Consider the following 24,999-nt stretch of genomic DNA (forward strand, 5'->3'; position numbering starts at 1 on the left):
AATGTGGAAGGAGGCAAACATCCAGAAATGTTGCTGTGTAGTAACGTGCACTGAACATAGGTGTCACAGCTTGGATAGAGTCATACAGTGCACGTGCCATCTCACTGCTAGTTATCACGCGGCGCTTGTAACAGCTCTTTTATCGGGTCTGCACTGTACTACGGCCTCGTGACACAGTAACGTGCGCTCTCATATGTCAACAGAAGAATTCTAACAGCTGTTGTCTCCAGTGGACTTCCGGACTACACTTCAGAGGGTTCTCGGTGGTACTTGGAGGTGAGGGGTCGTGTCTGGCTAGCACAGGAACGTTTCACCAGAGGTTCAGTCTGCAGGGACATCAGTCACAGCTGGATCCATGAAATGATTCTGCATTGCAGTTTTTCCACTCTCGTAAACGAGGAACATGCACAGTGACATTTCGAGTCAACATGCACAACCGGGCTCGTTACCTCATATTTTTTCAGTACATCGGAACAAAATACCGGTAGGTTACAGGGCACACTGAGATGTTATATCTTATTATTATTATTTTTGAATATACCACTACTGTTATCATTATTGCAGTGGAGCAGTGAAAGTCCCTCCACATCAGCTGGGGAAGAAAGGGGTCCAGGACCACTTGGAGGTATGTTTTAACTCACTTAAAGCTAATCAGGTGACAAGTTGCCTTTGAGCTGCTAGTATTAAATGTAGTTAGGCTTAAAAAGCTGTGTCATGACTTTATGAGTCTGCTTAGCTTAGTAATTCATTATAGGCCTTAAATCCTCTAGGTCTCTGATCCACTCATCAAAAGCAGCGTCATATGGTGTAATGCATAAGCATTTCATTAATCTTTGACTTGGATCCTTTTTTCTGGGCTTGTTTGTCGTATATATAAAAAAACTTTACAATCTCAACTTTATGTCGATGCCTTTTGAAAATCTAAAAAGTGAGAATGATCAGACTGCTGTCTGATGATTAAAGGCGGTTTCAATAAATGATTCAAAGGCAGCAAGGATCCACATGAGAAAATGGGACTAATGTTAAGGGCCACACCAGTAAGCTTATAAAGAAATAAAACTAACTCTCTGAGGTCTAAGTCATGGACTGGTCCTTTTCTACTCTACCTGAGCAGTCAAAGCACTTTATACAACACGCCTCATTCTCCCTTTCACACCCTTTCTATGTAACATTCACACTCCGATGGATGCATCTAAGAGCAACTTAGGGTTAATATCTTGCAAAAGGTAAGGCAATTGGTAGATTGGTAGATGACCCGCTCTACCTCCTGAGCTACATCCACCCCTTGGGATCATAAGCGCAAACCCTAAATGCCTGAATCCCAAATATCTTTAGAGATGATCTAAAATATACCATTAAATGTGATTTAGAACATTTTTGCTTTTGCATATGTTATTTTTCATAGTTATCACATCATTAAATATCTAAATAGCTTCTGTGTTATTTACAGTAAGATGTGTTCACAACAGAAATACTGTTAATTTGTTGGCTTTAATCTGTTTTTGTGGTGTAGGACTTATATGCATCAAACTGTCATAAAAATCCATATAACTGCACTGTTAGGAATAAAACCTGGCATACAGTTTGAAGTCCGTACTTTCTGCTCTTTCCAAACATGGACTAAGCGAGGCTCCATCGTGCTTCTAAGTTGTCAAAAATCAGTCATTTGTTTTGGACGTGCCAACACGCCCATTGACTCCAGAGGGTGAATAATGAAGTTCAGCTTATTGGTGTGGCACTCCACACCTGGGTTGAGCACTACAATCACCAAACTTATGATATGACGCATAAACAAGGTTCCTGTTTCACATCCAGCTGCTTCGTGGATTGTTGCATGTCTTTCTTGATCACTGTCTGTTCCTTGTTTTCTTGTCAGCTCTCTACTGTCTACTGTTTCTAATAAAGGCATAAAAAGCCCAAAAATAAGCACAGAGAGAAGGAAACACAGATTACAGGGCAAAAAAAGATCAGTCTTTCTTGTCACATCATGCCTCTGTTCACAGCTCTGTTTGATAACTATTTGAGGCAGACAAGGCTGTGAGTGGCTTCAGAAGTTTGAAAGTGAGCTTTAAAAAAGTTATTTGTTTTCTAGGCTATCAACCCAAAGCTATTAATATCTAAAAAGATCTTTTCGTCTTTGTGTAGGATGCAATCCAGCGACTGAGGCCAGTCAATCCTGTATCCCTGTCAGTTTCCAGCAGGACGGACACGGGTGTCCACGCCCTCTCTAACTCCGCACACTTTGACCTGCAACGCAAGAATGACAAGCTGCCGTTCACTGAAGATGTCCTTGTTCAGGCGCTCAATTTCCACCTCGGGACAGAACAGATCAGGTGAGTAAAGGGTCTTGAAAATCTTGGTGAGTGCATGAGTGCTTTTATGACTTTGTAAGTCTCTGAGTTATGTAATTAAGCCACTTAAGCCAAATAAAAACACATTTCTCTGTCTCTGAGATCAGTTTTCTCTGAACACATTATAGAAACAGTGAGACATCAAAAGGTATGTGAACATAACCTGGATGAGTGCTAAAGTAGTTTCCTTTAGCACTACTTGATCTTGCGCCCCCCCCCCCCCCCCCCCCCCCCCCCCGCCAAGAAATTGACCTAAATGTGACTTTTCTTTTTTAATCCTCTTACACTGAGTGAATGCAGTTTAGTCAGCTGGTGAAGCAGCAGCCTTGTGTTTTCTCTGATAGATGGTGTTGCCATCTTGTAACAACTGACCTGTCAAGTAGCTTGACAAACAGTGTGCAAGTGCCAGTGTGTTCTCTGTTGTTGGCAATAGGTGGTCAAACCAAGCAGGATTTTTATTCATTAACTGCACTGTACTTTTTAATAAATAGAAACCATTCCTGGCATTATTTTTGCCTGATCAAAATAGTTTTCAAAAAGCTATTATGAATTTTTATAATTGGCACAATTTAACCTGATTGACTGCTCCATAAATAACACCAATGAGAAATAAAAATAGAAATGTTTACTATGGAGACACACAGGATATGGCCAAACATATGCAGACGTACATTCACTGGTTGTTTCGTTAGGTACACCTTGCTAGTACCAGGTTAGAGTCCCTTTTGCCTTCAGAACTGCTTTAATTCTTCAAGCGTAGATTCAACAAGGTGCTGGAAGCAATTTGGTCCATATTGATATGTAAACATCACACAGTTATTGCAGAGTTTATCAGTTGCACATCCATGATGAGAGTTTCTCAGTCCATCACATCCCAAAGGTGCTCTATTGGATTGAGATCTGGGGACTGCGGGGCTTATTTGTGTACAGTGAACACATTGTCATGCTAAAGAAACCAGTTTGTGATGGTTTGAGGTTTGTGCCATCTGAAGAAGAGTTCACTGTGGTCATGAAAGCATAAAAGCTACGATACTCAGGTTGGCTGTGGTGTTTAAATGATGCCCAGATGGTATTAAAAGTCTGTCAAAAATATTCCCCACACCATTAAACCACCATAGAGGATCCACTCTTTCATGCTGTGTCTGGCTAATTCTGACCTTACCATCTGAATCAAAGCGGAAATCAGACCAGGCAATGTTTTTTAGTCACCTGTTGTCCAATTCAGAGGAGGCTGTTTGAGTTGTAGTCTCAGTTTCCTGTTCTTAGCTCAGAGTAGTAAGACCTGGTGTGGTCTTCTGCTGCTGTAGGCCATCTGCTGCAGGGTTCAAAGGGTTGTGCTCATACATTTTCTGCTTGTAGCAAGTGTTTATATTGGTTACTGTTGCCTTCCGGACAGTTTAAAGCAGTCTGGCAATGCTTTTCTGACATCACTGAGTCAATATTGCCCAGAGAACCTCTGCTTCCTGGATATTTGATCTTTTCTGAACCATTTACTGTAAACCCGAGAGATGGATGTGCAGGAAAATCTCAGCAGATCAGCAGTTTCATAAATACTCAGACCAGCCTGTCTGGCACCAACAACCATACTACCTTCAAAGTCACATAAATCACTTACCCTCCCAATTATGATGCTTGAACTTCAAAAGGTCATCTCAACCATGTCTGTATGCCTTTTGCTGCCATTTGATTGGCTGATTAGATATTTATGATAACGAGCAGGGAGCAGCAGTACGTGTTGAGCGTAGATACACAGATACATATCCTGAGGGGCATACAGTGGTAAATAAATCCCAGAAAGAAGTATGACTGACTTAAACATCTGCCTCAACAGTTGGGATATACATAGCTGTGGTGAAATGCCATAAGTTCACCTGTTGAATATGTAATGGAAAAGGGCATCTTTAAATACTGCTGCAAACGAGTATCTGCCGACTCGTTTTTTTCCTGTTTTCTTCATCTCCTCCCCTTGTAATCCCTTCATTACATACATTTACATTATTCAAAGCCATAGTTTGCTTAAGGCTGTTTTGGTTTGGGCTGCTGTGGCATTCTGTTCCTTAGTCAGGATTGGAGAGAAGAAGTACAGAACAAAGCAATAGATAAAGAGATGGTATTGGGTAAATGCAGTCAGTGCCAGTGAGAGAGGGCGTGGAAAGATGAGTCTGAATAAAGAGAGTGAGTTTGAACAGCGCACGCTGGGAGAAAGAAAGAGGGGAGACAGAAACTGCTAATCCCCAAACCTGCAGAGAGAAGGTTAGAAAGGATTATCTTTGCTCTGCTTTTTTGGTGTATAGCATCTGTTTAGCACGCACATGCACACACGTGGATACACACTGCATCATTCGTCACTCTATATACACTTTTTGTTTTCAGCTGACACTTAAAATGTAAAAGTGTTTCATACACAAACACACTTCATATGTTTTAGATAGAACGTTTTACTGTTGATGTGAAAGAAAAGCAGTTTGTGGTGTCAGATCTGACATCTCAAACTATCTTTTCCCATCTTGCACAGCGGGAAGAGCTTTTGTTACAGCTACAATGACAATACGGCTCATCTGCTGCTTCCAGAGACAGAGAGCCAAGGCGAGATTTGAGCACAGCCTGCACACTGTAAAAAATCTCTCTTCTCCTTCAGCTTTAGTATTTTAGTATTTATTTATTTATTGTCATTGTCAAGAACAATGAAATTGCGTTTGGGGCTTCCATACAACCCAAAAAAAAGAAGAAAATAATAAATACCCCTTAAAACCCAAGTGTACATATTTAACCCAGTGTGACTCCAATGCAATAAGACAATCCTTAGCAATAATGTTCGTAGAAATTCAGACAAAGACCTGAGAAACATGACAAAATACAACAATGCAACCCATTCAATATTATTGTACTGTGAGATATGATATCAGATATGATAGTTATCTATTTAAGAAAGAGGGGGGGGGGGGCAGGAGGGGGAAGAGAATAAAGATATGATGCACCAATGCAGACCAGTTCATTGCTATTAAGAAGTTGGATATGGTTATTGTCCGTGAGAGGGGGGCAGAGAGTTCAGGAGCCTCACAGCCTGTGGATACAGGCTGTTGGCCAGTCTGGATGTTCTGGCCTGTATAGACCTGTACCTTCTCCCTGAGGGCAGCAGATGGAAAAGGTGGCGCGCAGGGTGATGTTGGTCCCGCAGGATACTGTGCACCCTCCTCAGACAGCGAGTTGGGAAGATATTACTGATCTCTGGCAGACTTGTTCCAATAATTCTGCCAGCTTCTTTCACCACCCGCTGGAGTGCTTGCTGATCGGCCTTGGTGCAGCTGGGGAACCACACTAGAAATCCATACGTCAGAACGCTGCTGATGTGCCATCAGCAGCGTTCTGACGTATGGATTTCTTCTACAACTGTGCCAGTTGTAGAAGTTCAACATCAGAGATCTGGGAATGTGTGCGCTCCGCAGTCTCCTCAGGTAGCAGAGGCGCTGTTGGGCCTTCCGTACAACTGAGGTGATATGGTTGCCCCAGGACAGGTCCTCGGTCACAGTTACCCCCAAGAATTTAAAACTGCTCACCCTCTCCACCGCCTCACTGCCAATGAAGAGAGGCAGATGGTTGTTATGACCCCTCTTCCGGAAATCTACAATGATCTCCTTGGTCTTTTTGGTGTTTAAGACCAAGTTATTGTCGTGGCACCATGACTCTAGTTGTTGCACCTCTGTCCTATAGTTTGTCTCATCATTGTTGGATATAAGTCCGAGCACTGTAGTGTCATCTGCAAACTTAACAATGAGATTGGACGCGCAGGAGGAAATACAGTCATGGGTGAAGAGAGTGTATAGCAGAGGGCTCAGAACACACCCCTGAGGGGCACCGGTGTTGACCACAAGGGTGGAAGAGGTGTTCTTACCCACTCTGACACTCTGTCTACGGTTAGTGAGGAAGTCCACAATCCAGTTGCACAGAGAGGAGTTAAGTCCCAGTTGGTGGAGTTTGGGACGGAGTTTGTATGGCCGGATGGTATTAAAAGCCGAGCTGTAGTCTACAAAGAGGAGCCGTGCATAGGTGTTCCTGTGTTCCAAGTGCTTCAGTAATGTGTGCAGCACTGTGGTGATCGCATCCTCGGTTGACCGGTTCTCCCTGTATGCAAACTGGTGCGAGTCCAGGGATGGTGGAAAAGCAGCTCTGATGTGTTTAATGACCAGTCTCTCCAGGCATTTGGCGGGAATGGGGGTGAGTGCCACAGGTCTGAAATCGTTCAGACATGTGACATTTGACTGTTTTGGGATGGGAACGATGGTTGCTGCTTTGAAACAGGATGGTACCAGTGAACAGGACAACGAGGTGTTATATATAGAGGTGAAGACGTCCGCCAGGTCCGCAGCACAGTCTTTTAGCACCCGGCCCAGCACTCCATCCGGCCCGGCCGCCTTCCTGGTGTTAATGCTCCGGAACACACGCCTCAGCTCATGAGTGCTCAGGACCGGAGCAGGGTCGGTTGAGGGGAGAGGGGACAGGACAGGGTCGGTGTTCTCCCTGTCAAAACGGGCATAAAAGAGATTTAGATCCTCAGCTTCATTTGTCTTCTGAGCTGCTGTGAAAATTGGCCTCAATTAGCCTAAAACTACCGGCTCTTTTTGCATAAAAGGAAACTGCTGAATAGCAAAATAGTGCCATGCTAAACAATGCCCCAGTTCCCAAATGTGTGACACCATGCTTTGTACACTGCTAATGAAAATTTTACGTGTGTGTGTGTGTGTGTGTGTGTGTGTGTGTGTGTGTGTGTGTGTGTGTGTGTGTGTGTGTGTGTGTGTGTGTGTGTGTGTGTGTGTGTGTGTGTGTGTGTGTGTGTGTGTGTGTGGGGTTTGGAGGCCATCGAAAGGCTGTCACTTCACATTGGTGCGGCCGCTGAAGGCAGATGCAAGGGTTTCCTCTGCCACGTGTCACACCCAATCTCCTCCCCTGGAAACCTAACCTAGTTTCCCCGGTTGCGCACAAACACACGCTTACATAGACATACACATGTGCAGATACCGATTGCCGTCGCACACATTCTCAAGCACATGCGTGACTGAATGCGTACTCTGTGTGCTGGCACAAACATGTGATCAAACACTATAGGGTGCTAATGTGCTTTGTGCAGTCCTTTTTACACTGATGCAGGTGAATGCAGCTCTTTGTTTTTGAAGGTTACAGAGACAAGAATTAAGGAACCTCATCTGTCACAGTATTGTCATTATAAGTGTTTTATTATTAAAAGGGGTCAAGGGTCACCACAGCAGGTAGCTCCACATATTTGATTTGGCAGGTTTGTATGCCATGTGCCCTCCTTGAGATAAGCCCAGCGGGATCTGTGTCACCAGGATTGAACCAGGCAAATGTGTAAACCTTGTGCAATATGGAGCCACTTGTTTTATTGTCATTATTAGTGTAAATTTTTACATCTTTGCCTTCTTATATGTTATGGAACAAGATGAATTAACATGAATTAGAATACATTTGTTGTGCGGTGCTTTCGGTACATGAACAAAAGCTTGAAGACGAACATTGACATCAGCTTTAGGTGTTATTTGGTTTTACATCTAAATCGCAAATTTTAGCAAGCGGAACCGCTGTAACAGCTATAAATACTCATTGGGCACTTTGTTAGCCACACCTGTTTAGCTGCTTGTTTAATCAGTAACTGGCATAAACTCCGTGCAATTAAGCATATAAAGTGCTGTGAAAAAGTATTTGCCCTGGGATTTGCTAATTTTGCTTCAGATCATCAAATAAATTTAAATATTAGACAAAGATAACAGAGTAAACACAAAATGCAGTTTTTAGATGATGACCCTCGTTTGTTAATTAAAAAAAAAAAAGGCCCTATGTGGGGAAAAAATTGGTTCCTAAACATAATAACTGGTTGGCTGGGAAAGTTGTTCCCATTTCTGGATAATGGCTCTCGCCGTGGTTTGCTGGACTTGTTTCTGCATAGAGCCAGGTAGCTTTGGATAGCTTTTTTCCCTCAATAAATGAAATCATCATTTAAAAACTGCATTTACTCAGGTTAGCTTTGTCAAATAATAAAAGCTGTTTGATGATCTGAAACTTGTAAGTGTGTAAATCGGGAAGCAAGCATGAAATCAGGAACAAGGAGAAGTCGTTTTTCACAGCGCTGCTGACATCGTGAAGTTCAAACAGCATCAGAATGAAGAAGCTCTAAAGACAAAAGTGGGTCCACCTTGATGCTCGCAACGTGTACTTAATAAAATGGCCAGTGGTTGCGAGTTAAGTATTACGTCTCTTAAATGGTAAAACATGGCTTTTTGAGTATGTGTCAGTGCAGATTATAAGCTTGGCTATTGATTAAATGTAATAGTATGCATAGCAGCTGTTGTTATAACTGACTGTAATACTGTGATGAGACAAAGGAGGAAAGATTTGCCCTGCATTGCATTAAATCGATAGAAATAGTGAATTTCTGTGCAATCTGACAATAAATTCTTGATCTTAATCAAAAATGATTCAGATATTTTCATTACTGCTGTAGCATCAATCAGGCACGAGGACAGCTTGAAACTACTAAAAAGGGGGGGGAATCCCCTTTTTGTTCAAACTCTCTGTAAATCTCAGTTTGGTTCATTGTTTTAGTAACGACACTGCACACAGCAGAGTAATTCAATTGTACGTGCAGAACCTGTAGCCAGAAATGCCAGTGTCATTCTTCAGTCTACTTTAGGACGTCTCGCAGAATCAGGAATTGATCCAGTCTGTTACTTATTACATCAGTCCCTGCCTCTGCGCGCAAAAACACAGGAAGTGTCTCGTGTTATCCTGCTGGAATCGCATCAGAGAGGCTCAGCCTGAGATTCTGCTCTGATGTTAACTGTGTTAAAATAAGCTCTGGCTTTTCAGTGCTCTTGGCAGCCTTTTTAGGACTCTGTTGGTGTGTCTTTGTGTTAAAAGCTGCAATGCTGGCACTTTGGAGCATGGCTTGTACACAGTTTTTCTAGCTGGGAGTACAAAAAGGAGCATTGACACCATCTTTGCTATGGGACTGCCTCTACAAAGAAAGAATCAGAGATAGTTTTGTTCTCACTGAACAGCCAGACTGAATGTTTAAAGATCACCTCCAGGCTTCAGTGCAGATGTATAAGAATATTTATGAATGTGCATGTTTCAAGTTTCTTCATCCTAAATCCTAGGTTTCACTTCTCTTTGTCCATTTTATTTCAGGATCACCCGTGCCCACCGTGTTCCTCATGACTTCCATGCCCGTTTCCGTGCCCAGTCTCGGACCTACGTCTACCGAATAGCGTTAGGAATCTCCCACCACTCTCTCCTTCCCCTCACAGACTGGGATCTGTGCTGGAGCCTCCGCAACACGTGAGTTATCCCAGTTTATGCACCACCCCTCCCTTTTCTCAGTCATGTCTTTTTCTTTTTCATGTGTTAGTGTGCATGTGCATGATGTCTGCCTTAAAAAAAGAAATAAATAAGGGCTCAGTCTGAAGCTGAATCTGACTGTGTATATGTGTAAAAGCAGAGACACACTCTTTCTGTGTAATGGAGACTCAGACCAGAAAAATGGCACATTGAACACATGAATAGTCCACATGCACCATGCAGGAGGTGCACATTAGAGACAGCCAAACGAAGTGTTTTATCTGAGCTGATGCGCAAAATGCAAACAAAGGAGGAGGAAGGAGAGGAGAGAGGATGCATAGAGTGTAAAAAGTAGGAAAGAGATTAAATGGCGTTGGCTTCGAAGCTTACACAAGGTTCTTGTAGCTGTGATTGGAAAAACTGGCCACAAAGAGAAACATTTTAGTTTGTGTTTGAGCGTTTGTATCTTTTTTTCTCCTCACTTTTTTGGGGAAAAGTAGGGCAAGATAAGCTGCGGGCTTTTATACGTGCAGAACAACACCCACGCATTTCATCCTTTCTTTCCCTTCTTTTCTGCTTCTGTCCATTTTTTTCTCTCAATCTCTTTCTTTTTCTCCTTCCTTCCTTCCCTAACTTCTTTCTCTGGATCTTCTGCTTTGTTATCGCTCTCTCATGTTCAACATTCATGTTGCTCTTCACACCCCTGAGCGTCTCAGCCTCAGCAGCGTCTCTCTTTTCCTCTCTTTGATGCGCCTCTCCAGCGTCATCACACTCGCTCCATTTCTCCCACTGCAATAAAAAAAAGTTACTTTTTTTTTTTTAAACAATTTTTTAAGATTATTTGAATGTTGGAATTCAGTGACCACGTTATCATTGGTCATCAGTCAGTTCTGTCTTCCTTCCCTCTTACCAACTGGTCACAGCTGCCCCCCTCCCAACATAGCGAAAAGTAAGGACTTAATGATTTGTTAATTAGACCGTTAAGATATTTTTTGCACATCTTCATTCATTCCTGATTCTTATGTTAAAATTTTTATTACTCAGCACACTTCTCCCTTTTCCCGCTCACTCTCTCTCCTCCCTCTCTCTTTGTCAGATCATATTTAAGCAGCAAATGAAGCGTGAGACTGGAGAGAATCTAATCACCGGCTCGCTCTGGTTCTCTGCCTTAAATGAGCTGGTCGTGGGCATGCTCTGCTCGCTCACGTGGCATTATCTTTCTGTTACATAAGTTTTCCACTAAATTATTCATGGAGTTCTGAAAAGATGTACTTCATGTGTACATTTGTGGCTGACCTCGCTGTTCAGCCAGGTCACTCTTGAGTGACGCTGCAATATCAAGAGTTAGCTTTCGAATCTTGATTCAGGAGCTCTGATGACCTCAGAATCTTCACATTTTCCCGGTTTTCAAATGCATTGTAATACTGTAAATGGTCACTTGTATAAAAAGCGTTTTTCTTTATTCTGTCTTTCATCAGAGAGCTAAACGTGGACGCTATGCACGAGGCAGCTTCCCTACTGCTTGGGACTCACGATTTCAGCAGCTTTAGGGCCGTCAACTCTGATCTGCCTTTCAAAAATCCTGTGAAGACGATGGATGTGATCAGTATACAGCAGGGAAACTCCTTTGCATATGCTCACTTCCACAGGTAGGCCACAGTATGTATTGAGACCACAATACCTACGACCAAGTTATTGTGGAACTGGATACATTATGTAAGGCAAAAAACAAGGTTTGTACAATTTTATGCAGCTTTTTAACCACAAAGTCAATGCTTGGTACAAACACCTTTACCTCTCTCAGGCAAACATCCCTGTAATTCCTTTAAGTAGTCTTCGGGAATAGTTCTCCTGGCATCTTGAAGGACATTCAAAGCTTTTCTTTGGATGTTGGTTGAATTGTGTTCTGTTCTCTGTCAAGATGATCCCACACTGCTTCAATAATGTTGAGGTCCAGGCTCTGGTCAGACTGTGTTTCATTGTGTATTTTTCTATTCAGGTACACTTTTATTGCATTGGCGGTGTGTTTGGGATAATTGTCATCCTGAGAAATGAAGCTGTCACCAGTCATTTGCTTTCCAGATGCTGTTACACGGTGGATCAAAGCCTGATGGCGCTTTTCTGCAGTCATGTTTCCATCAGTTCTGACAAATCTCCAACACTGCTGGCTGAAATGTTGACCCAAACCATGACAGAGCCTCCATTATATTTTGCAGATGGCTTTAGACACTCACTGTTGTACTTTACTTCTGACTTCCTCCTCCGTACATGTTGCCAACAATTTGAACAAGTAATGACAAATTTGGATTAAATTTCTGATGAGGCTTTGGTAAACAGTAAATGGATCAACTGACAGGCCAGATTCATCTCTCAGGTGCTGTGTCAGGTCTTTGCTGGATTTTGTTTTCCCTTCTTCTACCCTCTGCAGAATTCCCATGAATGATCCAATGTGGCCCACATTGGTCTCTGTCGGGTTTTGAAAGCCTACAGCTGTGTTTATTTTTTCATGAGGGTCACTATTCTAAGAAACGGTGATAAAATGAAAAGAAACTGACTGATGAATTATTGAGGAGTCTAAGGTTCAACTAAATTTTTGATCCTAAAACGGGGAAATGTGGTCTGTGAGGCTGACTACTTTGGTCTCCATTCAAAGTTGAAAAAAAGGGCTTTTTTCTAACCTCCCGAAATATTTGATCTTATTTTCATGCATAAGTGAACAGAGATTTATTTATTTTAGGGCCTTGTGTAGCCTTGACTGTTTTCATGTTAACATGCTAACATTTGGTAGGTGTGCATTTTAAAACAAGTCTTCACATTTTGAAATTAATATATGCAGAATTCAAACCGTGCCGCAGCAGGAAGTGTGACATCCCTAATTTGTTTGTTTACCATTAGTTTAAGCCACACCAGCATCTAATCCAATCGAGAGGTGTTGCCACAATCCCATAAAATTTGGTAGGTGTACAAAAATTCATATGATTACATTAAGCACAGCTTAACAGAGCACCTAGCTGTTGTCCTGTTACAGTTATAATCATTAGCATGCTAGCGTTAAGGACAAAGCACCGTTGTTCATAAAGGACATCATAAAGCTAGCATAACGCTTACTGCTTGATTAAGTCTATTAATAAATAATAAAGTAGTTAACTGACTTATCATGTCAATGCTACCAGCTTGTCCGCCCATCTGAGCAAAATTAACAACTAAAAATTCAGACTGAGCGGAAAACCGCAGCATCACACAGTCGCTGCAGATTTCCTGACTGCACATCCGTGATGTGGCTCTCCATTTCCAGCACATCCCAAAGGGTCTCTTTGGGGTTGAGATCTGGTGACTGCGGACATCATCTGAGTACACTCAACTCATTGTCATGTTCAGTAAACAGGGTGAAATGAAAATTAGCTCACAGGAGGGGCACCTGGTGCGGTCTTCTGCTGCTGGAGCCCATCTGCTTCACAGTTCCACATGCTTTGTGCTCTTCTGCAAACTTTGGTTATAATGAGTGTTTCTGTGAGTTACTGTTGGCTTCCTACCAGCTTAAAGCAGCCTGGCTTTATAATAATAACACAGCGCTGCAAATGTGCAACAAGAGGCCCAGCAGTGCTTTATTCTCATCTGAAGATACTGACCTCCAAGTCCACGGGCTAAAAGCCCTGCTCTATAAATCTGTCTCTACATTTCCTACATGTCGAATGTAATCAGACAGCAAGCACTGAGTCAAATTTGCATTTGACCCAATTCTTCCCATGTGCCTGTTTCCTTAGTTCACCCTGTCCTTCCCAAAATAAGAATCAGGGAGAGGTTTTTTTTCTTCCTTTCTTTTTTCCCTTTTGAGGGCAGGGGCAAAATAATAATAATAATAATAATAATAATAATAATAATAATAATAATATTTTATGTGGCATCACACATAATCCTGTTGGGGCTAAGCTGCAGTGCCATATTTAGTGTGTGACATTTAAACAAATCTGTGCATGATGACAAACCCAGGCTTCATTTGATGCCTGGCATGAATGTCACATCAGTTATATTCACACAGGCGGGAACAGCACTGCTGCACAAGAGTGACTTAAGATGTAAAGATATGAGGCTGGATTATTTTCTTTTTTTTTTATTTATTTATTTTTTTTATTTAATTAGTAATATTTTTTTCACTCAGAGGAATAAATGAGTAGGTGTGCTTTGGATCCACACTCTTGCTTAGTGGTTTTTATCAGACTAAATAATATTACATTACATCTGACAACCATTCACAATGTGCTTTAGACAGCAGTGCGATGTTTCAACTCCTGTGGCAACATTTAACCTTTCTTTATCCTTACACATTTTCTCCGTGATTCCATGTAGACTTCATGCCTGCTGGCCTTGGTCTCATTAATCTAACATTTCATGTGTAGTGCTTTGAATGTGGCTAAGACACAAATTTTATTTCCTTTTTCCAGAGAGATACCATCCTGGGAGCTGACTTTCACAAGTAAATCTTTTCTATATAAGCAGGTTTGTTGATAATCTTCTTCAGATTTTCTTTCAAGTTATATTTCCATTTCTGTGCGTGTGAGATTACGAGCCAGTAGCGACATCTGCTGGTGGTGACTGAAACTTTATTTAGAATAAAGTAAACATTAAATCTCTTAAAGCAAGCTGTGCATGCTTCTGTGTAAAACCTCTTTATCTGGCCTTTTCCTCCAGGTGCGGAGGATGACGGGGGCAATGGTGGCAGTGGGCCAGGGGCTGCTCTCAGTACCCCAGCTGAAGAAAATACTGGAAGCGAGAGACTCTCTGGCCTACCCACAGGGTATGGCTGCTCCAGCCCACGGCCTTTTCCTCACCAGAGTGGACTACAGGGATACAGGTGAGAATAAAAACCAATTCTGATAACATAGACAGGAAACTGCTCAAAGTTGCAGCCAAGTTTGTGTCCCTTTCTATATGTCACATACTTAATAGATCTTTGGCATGCAGCTTATTTCCATTGCAGTGGAAAGAATCGAAAATAATTCCCATTCCTAAAAACAAGAATGACGTTTTTAATGGTGTCAATAGCAGACCTATTAGTCTACTCCCCGTTCTAAGTAAAATTATGGAGAGGATTGTCTATGAACAAATTCAACATTACCTAACAGAAAATCAGTTACTCACTCAGTTTCAACATGCCTACAAACCTGGTTATTCCACCAGTTCAGCTCTTATTCACATGACAGATAACTGGTACAAATATCTAGATAATGGGAATCTGGCCGGGGTGGTATTTTTGGATTTTAGTGCTGCATTTAATTTGATAAATCATGATCTTTTGATAGATAAACTAAAATGTTATGGATTTTCACCAGCTGCTTTGTGCTGGATGGAAAGTTATTTGTCTGGAAGAAGGCAAAAGGTTTATTATAATGGTTATTTCTCGGAGGGCTGTGAAATGAACTGTGGTCTACCCCAAGGCAGCTGCCTCGGTCCACTTCTCTACTCAGTCTTTACAAATGATTTGCCGTATGTCCTGGATAAATCTCATCTTGTAATGTATGCTGATGATTCCACCATGTTTTATTCAGCCAGTAGCTACTCTGAATTGACAAGCGTATTACAACTAGATTTGCTGAACGTGTTTGATTGGATAAGTAAAAACAACATGATTTTAAACGTGTCGAAATCCAAATCCATGTTAATAGGAAGTAGAGTACGCTTAGTCAACAGCCCACAACTAAATCTTTCCATAGCTGGATCGGTATTAGAACAGGTCACCCAGATTAAATTACTTGGTGTTACCATAAACCACCACCTTTCATGGTCTCAGCACATCAACTCTGTTATTAAGAAAATGGGACAGGGCATAGCTATAGCTAGGAAATGCTCTTTTTATATCACTTCTTCAATTATGAAAGATGTCATTAATGCACTAGTATTATCTCATCTAGAGTACTGCTCAATCATTTGGTCAGCAGCTAATAAGACAGATCTGAACAGACTTCAGTTAGTCCAAAATAGGGCGGCCAGATTAGTGTTAAGGTGTTCATATTATACAAGTATTGATAAAATGCACGATAAACTTTCTTGGCTTTCTGTACAAGCTAAATTATACTATGGCTTACTTGTATTTGCAGTATCCAGATGAAATACATAATCATGCCACACGATTTTCAACTAACCACACTTTAGTAACTCCTCGAGTTAAAAGTAACTTGAAACTATTCCAGCTTATAAAGCAACATTTTTTCCATTATGTGTACTCTATGGTAACTAGGATACCCTCCAGCCTCCATGCAATGTTAGAATTGGATAAGCAGCAGAAAACTGATGGATAGGAAAAATATTTTTACTCATATTTTCATCTTTTGGGAAAAGAAAACAAAAGGAACATTTTTATGAATTCTTCCTGTCTCAAGTTCTGTTTGTCTCCTCAGACCTGCAGCTTTCACCACAGCTGTCAGAGGAACTGCTCACCTCCACCAGGAAGGATTGATGCTACTTGAATATTCTATTTGTATGCATTTCCAAATGTCCTTATAAAACGAATATAATAAAGTTTGTGATTTAATGTATAATATGCTGTGTGTTCACTCATGTACTAAAAACAGTGATTGTACTCTAGTTCGACCTATATGAATAAGCATTAAGGGGACATACATATGAACAGCTAGATGTTCTTTTAATTCAACATATTAAGAGTACATAACTGTCCATGAACGCAGCTCAGCTACAGAAGACCACACACCTTGAACCTGTCATTGTCTACATAGATCTTTAGGTTACAACAGGCTACTTGCCCTAAACCCGATTAGGCAACGTGTACAATTATGAATTTTGTAGGTTATTGAAAATTATCTAACAAGGTATACATGTGGGCAAAAGTGTGACGTTCTATAGCCAAAACTGCTTTGTGTCCATGGGTCTCATACAGTGGTGTTACATTATGGATCAACAAAGTGCACACACTCACTGATAACGTATACATCCGAGTGTCCGATAAAACTGCATACACTTATTCTTTACCCAAAAGTCTTCACAGACCATTCCTACGGATTCTCACGCTTGAGGTCACTTCCTTCCAATTTGGCTGCATGTGTTCATTAAGTGATTTTTCATCAAGTTGTCCATAAATAGTCCATAAAATCCGCACTACCACCGACAGTCTTCTCTGTGCAGCTGGGAGCCAGATGAGGTTTGTAGAAGGTTTAGATTGACCAGTCACCGATCTTAATCTTCCAGTGCAGTGATCAAATACACCAAACATCACACATTTGTTTTTCTTGATTTTTGTACAGTCACCCAACTGTTGCAAGCTTAACTGATTTGAAGTGCTGCGTCTGTCAAAATCGAACCTCGTGAGGAATGTTTCTGCACTTCTTAGAAGTGACAATCTCAAAAATTCAGTAACTATTTTTTTTAAACAATTTTTCTGTAAATATGTACACAAGTACACATTTCCTATCCAGGCGACCATGTCAGAGCAACATAGTAAATCTGATTAGCATAGGTCCTCAAGTCAATTCAGCATTTGGTTTCAAGAAGATAATTCACACATCCTAAAGACGCCCATAATTCAATATATAATCAAAATTTCAAGTGTCAGTCAGAAATGTAAGCCCAATAGCTTAAATATTAATAACAAAATCATATGTATATAATGCACTTGAGGAAGGCATTGCGTAATTTTTTTTTAAACTCACAATCCTTAATAACAGCACAGTCTGGGTGAAGAAATGTAGCTGAGCTAAAGTCAAACTTGAAACCCTGATTGTAACGATTGAGTGGGGACAGTGATACACAAAGGAAACATCACCGTAATGGTCACATTTTCAGTTAAAAATCTGATTTTTATGAGCGATGAAGGAAGAAGACTAATGATTAATGCTCAGCAGTGACGCCAAGCTCGTCCTCATGTTTAAATTTAAAAAAAAAAAGGATATAAATAGCATGCGTGTGAGATGTGTGGTTGGCCGATGACAGACTAAACACAGAAACATCTAAATGTCCATGACTTGGAGTTAGTAATGCGTTATCACTCTAGGCAGCCTTTTTTTTTGGCATTTGACTAGACTACACACCCTGATGCTAAAGCTGAGGTTATTTCAGGATTAATTTGTGTCACGTGAATACAGGTTGATAAGTGTTCGATAGTAGCTATCACAGGTTGATAAGTTTGCATAGACCCTTGAACCCCAACCATCACCATTTCAATGACACAATCAATTAAAACTACAACTCGGAGCAGCATACCCAACTTCACCCTTTGTACTGATTTTGGTAGTCATAACAAAGCACGATAAAAGCTGTAATAGTCCACATGATACGGTTACATTCAGTGATATTTTAAAACATTTGCGGCACATAAAATGAGTATTTTTGTTTTTCTCTTAGGGTTTTTGTGAATCTCTTTACAGAATAGCTTGTATCATGCCACCACTACAGCCACCAGTGGCTTAAAATTTAAAGAAAAAAAAAAGTCCCGCCCCTCCCCCCCATTTAAAAAATAATAATAAATGAGTCGACTATGCCTGCTTTTACAGCATCACAATACACAGCATTAAACTCATACACTTTATTTAAAGGAGTACAAAGAGTGAAATAGGGTATGTATCAGAGACTTACAAAACACGTGTCTGAGAGGAGACATATCCACATGTAAACATATGCTGTGTGTGGTTTTGCTCTTTTCTCCGACAGCTAAAAAAAATAATAAAAGCAATAAAATTGTAGGAGCGTACAGTCCTTGGAGAGCAAAGACGTGGGGGAGGGAAGCGAGCGTCCGTCGCGTGAACACACCTTCTTAGCTGGCAATTTTCTCAATTTCATCCAGATCATCAGTGTCCAGTTTTTCAATTTTTTTATCTGCAGAGGAAGAGCACACAGAAGAGAGGGGTTCAGAGAGGGGCTGAGATTTGGCTGGAAGAAGGGCTAAGTACATGTTTTGTTTTTATTTTAAACAGCTGCTTACTGAAGTGCTCCTGGATCCTGTAGAGGATGTTCATGCTCATCTTGCTGTCCACCATATTAATGGCCAGTCCCCTTTTCCCAAATCGACCTGTGCGGCCAATCCTGTGCAGGTATGTCTCGTTGTCAGGGTTACCATCCTTGTCAATTGGCAGGTCGAAGTTGATCACCACAGAAACCTGCTCTACATCAATACCTGTTTGTAAAGAAGATGGGAGGAATAAAGAGTTACTAGAAAACAATGTACATGTGCAGGACACCAATGTTTTAATTTGACTGTAGAAATCCAATTAATTTCATACAGTCTGACATCAAACACATTCACACTTGCACTGCTGTAAAAAGTGTCTTTGATTTTTATTTATTTATATTGAGCACAGAATGAATGAGTACACGGCACACTCATGAAGCATAAACCTGTCAATCACAAAAAAACCCCACCTTAAATCAATCCAAAAAAACTATCCACTGAGACTATATCATAACAAAAAGTCACATGGTCAGTAACTGACCTTTTTGTGCAGGTTTAAAGGCAGTAACACATTGACTCTGGAGGCTATTTCCATCTTTTACATACAGTGTATGATAATCTTTGGCGGTGGATTAAGGCTTCCTCTAAATTGCATGTTAGGCCGTACAGTGTAGAATTTAGAAAAACTGCTGAAAACTGAAATAAGTATGAAAACAATTTCAGGATATTGTGGGCAGAAACTAACCCCAAGCCTTTTTTATAATACCTAGGACAAAAAAATAAATAAATCTGCAATTCCTTCAAAAATCCATTAATTGCCTCCCTCTGATACAATGGGTCAGAGTGAGTAGATGCAAGTATGGTATCCTGGTGACCTATGGTTATCCTAAGTGGTGAGCCAAATTCATTAAAGCTGATCTCTAGCAGCTTGCATTCAGGCTGAGACAGCTTTTTAAACCAAACTTTACACCTCAAACATATTTTTTTGCAACTTACTTTGTAAACCCACATATATATTGTGCTAACGTAACTGCAAAAGTAAGGGGAAAAAAAGTGTTTTCAAATGTAAACAGATAAAACTCATATGACAAACATCTGAACATCATTACCTCGAGCGCAAACATTTGTGGTGACCAGGACCTTCTCCTTTCCATCTCTAAAGCGTTCAATGACTGCAGCCCTCTGCTCCACTTGCATTTCTCCACTAAGCAGCGCTACCTGGTGGCCTTCTCTGGACAGCTCCCCTGCCAGCCAGCCTGCTGTCTTCCTTGTCTGAATTGAACAGAGGAAAGGGTGCGCTTCAGTCAGTTAACCAACATGCCAGGTGTGTATACAAAGAGTCCAAGTATAAAAGGATTGAGTTTGGCCCTTCCCTGGTTAAATAAAAAACAGACTATTCTGTTTAAGTTAGCTCATGCTGCAGAGCTCTCTTTTCACTTCTGGATTAAAGAGGAACAGCTTGGCAACAAATGATGACAAACAGCAAAAGAATGTGTAAGCTTATGTAAGAAGAAATAAAATTCAGCCAGAGTCGCTGTTTTTTTTAAAATTAAAGATCAACTCACATGGCAGAAGATCATGGCCTGAGCGATGGTGATGGCGCCGTAGATGTTAGAGAGAGCCTGGAATTTTTCTTCTTTGCTGTTACACAACACATAGTACTGTTTAATGGTGTCCAGTGTTTCCTCCTCTCTCTTCAGCTTGATTATGTTGGGATCAGGCACAATGCGCTGAGCAAAGTTCCACACCGACTCTTCAAATGTGGCTGAGAACAGCAACATCTGGCAGTTTTTGGGCAGCATCCTGTGTGGCAAAGAAATGAGGCATGAAACATGCACAATTTTAAAAAGCCACATGGTTCTCAAGTCTTATTTTAATTTGCTTCGGCTGACCTCTGGATGCGTATACTCTGGTCCTGGTGACCCTGCGTGGCGATCATAACATCAGCCTCGTCAAGCACAAACACCTTAATTTTCTTGGGATCAATAAACTTGAATTTACTGCACCAGTCCAACATGGTACCAGGTGTGCCAATAACTATCTGTTCCTGCAGTTTCATGCCCCGCTGCACTGGAAAAAAAGACAGACGTGCTCATACACGCACAAAAGGTTCTAACAACAATTCGGTACATAACAGTACACATGCAGCACAGCAGAAAGCACAAGCGCCTTACATTTATTTCCTCTAATGGCGTAGACTAGTTTGACTTCAGGGTAATATTTGCCCATCTGTTCAATCACTTTGCCAGTCTGAAGCGCCAGCTCATAGGTGGGTGACACGCACAAGCACTGACGACGAGAAAAGAGAGCAAACATTAAACATTAATACTGAGAGAGAACACATGTCCGTCAATGAGAGACAAGAGGAATGTTTTTGTCCAAGACAAGTCATGCTTATCACTTGGATTTCAATGGTGACTTTATAGTACAGTAAAGAAAGTTGACACTCACCTGGGGGTATTTGTTGTTGGGATCGACATGGCTGAGCATAGCCAAAACAAAGGCAGCCGTTTTCCCTGTTCCTGACTGAGACTGAGCAATCAGATTCTGTGGACTACAGGAAACAGGAAATTAGATGTACGGGTGGTAATAAATATGATGGATATCAGAATGTTATTCAGGGTTAAGTGATTCAGTAAGTCTAATGTCTGCATATCATTATTTAAAGGACACTCACGGTTCAGCCAGCATCATCGGTAAGGCAGTTTCCTGGATTTTTGATGGCCGATTGAAACCCATACCATACACTCCCTGAAGCAGCTGTGGTTTACTGTACAGAGAGGAAAAAATAAAATAAATGCCAGGATTGTGAAGCATCAGTCACAATCAGTCTGTGTAAACTCACCGTGGTGAAGATGGGCATAAAAGAGACACCACAACTAGAGATGCACCGATTCACCAGCCGGGGACTGGAATCAGCCCGGACCAGTGACCGGCTGATCAGCCTCCTGTTTGACCGATTATGACCCAGCCTGTTTCATGCAGCGCGGACAGTCGCGCATGACACTCACGACACGTGCTACGGTGTTAGTGTGGAAGTGAGTGAAGACAAAGTTCTGAGGTAAAGTGTGGGCAAAAACTTCCCTAAAAACAGGGCTACAGCTGAAGCTATCCAGTTCTCAGAGCACCAGCAGCCTCTTATGAGCAAAGGATCAACGTAGTTAAGAGGTGAATTATGGAGATGAGTGAGAAAAATAAAAGGGTCTGTGTCACATTATCTGGCGACATTATAAACACAGGGGTAAATACCTGACAGTAGCTCTATTATATAAATCAGTTGCACCTGGTTTTGTTTGGTAAAAAAACAACAACTTATTTTCAGTTATTTTATCCTCTTTCCAGTATCAGAGGACTTTACTTTCAGTTATTTCAGATGAGAAACCTACTGAAATAGTACCTAAAAAAATACTATTTTGAATTGATGAATACTTGTATGTGCGGTCAGTTTTAGCTCTCAGAAAGAAAACTGGAATCTGCAAAAACAGGCAGGTCACACTTAAAGAGAAAAGTGAGAAATCTGAATCAGCCCAAAAGACTGGTGCATCGGTGCATCTTTAAACACAGGTCCTTGCTGGGAACTCTCAACAGATACATGTGTCAATACTGTTAAACATGACATATTAAGTGATTAGGCTACCGAGACAGACAAACAGATCTCACTCACAGCCTTAATTCTTCAAAAGACTTGACGGAGTAAAGCGGAGAGTTCGGATCCTTCTGAAGAACTTCCACTTGATTTGTTGTATTGACCAGATTATTTCGAATCAGTTTGTTTAACAAAGACTGTGCCCCTACGTCCTCTGAAACAACAAGATAGGGGAGATGTCTCTTTTAGAACAAGAGCCAACCAAGCATCCAACTAAAAGACAATAATGAATGCACACATATTTTCAACACATGTAGATAATTTACCGCATACCAATTTCGTCATCATCTGCCGCCTTCTCTCCTTCTGACTTTGCAGGTGCTGAGTCTTTTGCGTTTGCGGTCGTGCCTGCAATAAATAATGCCAATATGTACATGCTTGGGTTTCCTTGTTTTATGGATACTGGCTCTTACCCCAATTCAGCTGCACATGGATGCTTACCATTTTCTTCTGGCTTCTCTTTTAATTGAAGTTTTCCCATCTGCGAGGAAGAACAAAATAAACTGAGTTCGTCTGGGGCTAAATAATTAGTCTGACTTTTCCAAAGCCCCCTTCCTTCATATGCCGGTTAGCCAGTTAGCTGCTAAAGCTATCAAACCGCTGAGCACGCAGCAGCTCTTCACGAGCTAATTCAACTTAGCTCTGAAGCCAAGCCGGTAGTTTCGTTTTCGACCTAATGAAACTCTACAGAGACGGGCGTCACCGGGAGCCACTTTATTCACTGATGGCGCTCTCACTGAATAATTTCAGCTGTCCACGTTAAAAACAGACTACCGAATTTCTTCAACAGTGTGCCAGACCAGGCCAAAGCATTTACCAAGCAGGCTAACAACAGGTTAGCCCGTGTTGCGTAAGTTAAGCCTTACCGAGTCCAACGCAGCTTCTTGCTTGTCCACTGCCTCAGCCCAGGAGTCCGTAGCCATTGTGGGACAGTTTCTTCTTCAGTTATTATACTCGGGGAAGTCAACTAGGAATTCTAGCTCAGGCTTAAGAGTCAATAATGTGTAAGTAACTATTTTCCACAATGGCGTGCAGAACCTGAATCTGGACACATGCGCAACTGATTACGTCACCGGGTACAACACAAGCTCCAAGAAATAATAGTTCCCAGCTTCCTGAAATTTCATACACACCTCACTGAAGCCTCAGCTATGACGGGCTCTCATAGTTAAAAATGTGAAGAAAAAACATTAAATGTTGGGAATAAAAAAAAGTCATGAACTCTTGTTGAAAATCAGATGATTGAAATCGGATTTGCTAAAAGAAAAAAAAGAAAATCACTATACTCTTCTTAGCCTCTAGAGGGTGCCACACTGCTCTCTATAGGCCCACAGCTACTATGTATTCACAGTAGGCCTTGTATGCAACATCCTTATCTGTGTGAAAAATGACATTCTCAGGTAAAATATTCTTTGGTTAGCTTTATAAAGGTTAGGTCGACGTTACGATGGGGTTAGATTAAGGTCAGACTCAGGGTGCGTGCTGTTCAATTAAATGCATTATTAAGGAAAGTGGGTGTGTTTGTTTGTGAAGTTTACCAGACTTTACCAGCCTCCTCTGCTCAAGTTGCTCTTGAGAGACGTGCGCCTTCTTTTCTTTTAGACAGTTTTTAGCTTTCAATCACAGTTGGGTTCAGCTTAGGCAACACAAGTATTTGGTTAGGTGGAGGGAAAGATCATGGATTAAAATGCCTTAAAAACTTACCCAAATCTTAGACAGCCTTACAGAAAAACATGTAAAGCTAACTTTGTCCCATCTCTGTTCACTGGATTTCCAGTCTCATTGCATGTTGAATAATCCAAAATTAATGGGGCCTATAGACTGTATATAAAATATAGACATAGCTTCAAGACACTTTTCAAGGTTGGAAAGGTGAAAACTGTAGCCTGTCTGGAGGCCATCATAAGGCAAAAGCTGTGGCTGCACAAAGACTTCTGGATCTCCAGAAAGGTATGTGTGTGGTTTTCTAAGATGGTGACTTTGAAATGCTAATCTTCAATATGAGACTTAAGAAACCAACGGAGGACATCATGGTAGCTACTTTGACTTTGCTTCCAGGTCTGAACTTCCATTCCTTTGAAAGCCTACAGGGGCTGAAACGTCCAATATCTTGCAAAAACTTCCAGTTACACAGATGTGTATGAGAAAATATCAAATCACTACTTTCAAGTCATATTTGAATAACTTATGAAGTTAATTGTAGTTAGAATCACAAATGCGGTTTTGTCCAAAGTATGCTCATCTGCTAACAAATTGATAGTCACAAGTCATTGAGCCAATGAGCATTCAGTGTACTGATGGGAATAATAGGAAAATAGCCAAGTGACCAACTGAGCACAGCTGGAAATTTTCTTTTTGTATGGTGGCTGGAAACCTCACTATTATTCAGAAGGAAACTGCTACTTGGCTGGGAAGCAAGATTAGTAACATTTATGAGCCTTAATTGTGATATTTTAATGACTAATGTTGGCTTGGGGAAAATAAATAAATAGAATTAAAAAAGACAAAGTGAAAGCAGTAAAAATTAATAAACAGGCAAGCCCTATATGTGTTTTTCAGTACCGTCATAATCTCTGTGGCCACATCCTAAAGTACATCTTAAGAATTTTTTAAACTGACAATTGAGATGAATAACCTTTTAGAATGATGTTTAAACTAAATTGAGAGTTAACTTCTGTTCAAACTGACTTGTTTCTGCAGCCTAACGTCACCATATAGTGGAGTTGCCCCTGCTGGTCAGTAGAGAAAATACCATT

The 24,999-nt window shown here is 41.1% G+C and overlaps 2 protein-coding genes across 2 annotated transcripts; one reads left to right on the forward strand and one right to left on the reverse strand.

Moving 5' to 3' along the window:
- Positions 1 to 137: 137 nt before the first annotated feature.
- On the forward strand, positions 138 to 16,155 carry pusl1 (pseudouridine synthase like 1). The gene is made up of 8 exons (XM_085353956.1): positions 138 to 484; positions 565 to 625; positions 2,146 to 2,333; positions 9,552 to 9,701; positions 11,180 to 11,350; positions 14,144 to 14,198; positions 14,391 to 14,553; positions 16,097 to 16,155. The coding sequence occupies exons 1-8, from the start codon at positions 429 to 431 to the stop codon at positions 16,153 to 16,155; spliced, it is 903 nt and encodes a 300-aa protein (XP_085210082.1). The 5' UTR covers positions 138 to 428.
- Positions 16,156 to 18,161: 2,006 nt separating this feature from the next.
- On the reverse strand, positions 18,162 to 23,292 carry ddx19b (DEAD-box helicase 19b). The gene is made up of 12 exons (XM_085353957.1): positions 23,110 to 23,292; positions 22,685 to 22,724; positions 22,517 to 22,591; positions 22,262 to 22,397; positions 21,275 to 21,367; positions 21,049 to 21,151; positions 20,772 to 20,886; positions 20,490 to 20,667; positions 20,163 to 20,400; positions 19,707 to 19,869; positions 18,631 to 18,822; positions 18,162 to 18,524 (listed from the first exon to the last, which is right to left on the reverse strand). The coding sequence occupies exons 1-12, from the start codon at positions 23,164 to 23,166 to the stop codon at positions 18,463 to 18,465; spliced, it is 1,452 nt and encodes a 483-aa protein (XP_085210083.1). The 5' UTR covers positions 23,167 to 23,292; the 3' UTR covers positions 18,162 to 18,462.
- Between the last annotated feature and the right edge of the window lie 1,707 nt (positions 23,293 to 24,999).

Source organism: Diplotaxodon limnothrissa, linkage group LG5, assembly GCF_057381915.1.
Source record: "Diplotaxodon limnothrissa isolate DT_005_m linkage group LG5, D_limnothrissa_male_GT1.1, whole genome shotgun sequence".
Taxonomy (NCBI): Eukaryota; Metazoa; Chordata; class Actinopteri; order Cichliformes; family Cichlidae; genus Diplotaxodon; species Diplotaxodon limnothrissa.

Coding starts and splice junctions, on each gene's coding strand:
- pusl1 (XM_085353956.1), top strand. CDS start 429: ATGCACAACCGGGCTCGTTACCTCATATTTTTTCAGTACATCGGAACA. Junction 485..564: donor TACATCGGAACAAAATACCG/GTAGGTTACAGG, acceptor TCATTATTGCAG/TGGAGCAGTGAAAGTCCCTC. Junction 14,554..16,096: donor AGTGGACTACAGGGATACAG/GTGAGAATAAAA, acceptor TTGTCTCCTCAG/ACCTGCAGCTTTCACCACAG.
- ddx19b (XM_085353957.1), bottom strand. CDS start 23,166: ATGGCTACGGACTCCTGGGCTGAGGCAGTGGACAAGCAAGAAGCTGCG. Junction 22,725..23,109: donor AAGAAGCTGCGTTGGACTCG/GTAAGGCTTAAC, acceptor TCTTCCTCGCAG/ATGGGAAAACTTCAATTAAA. Junction 22,398..22,516: donor GGCAGATGATGACGAAATTG/GTATGCGGTAAA, acceptor TTGTTGTTTCAG/AGGACGTAGGGGCACAGTCT.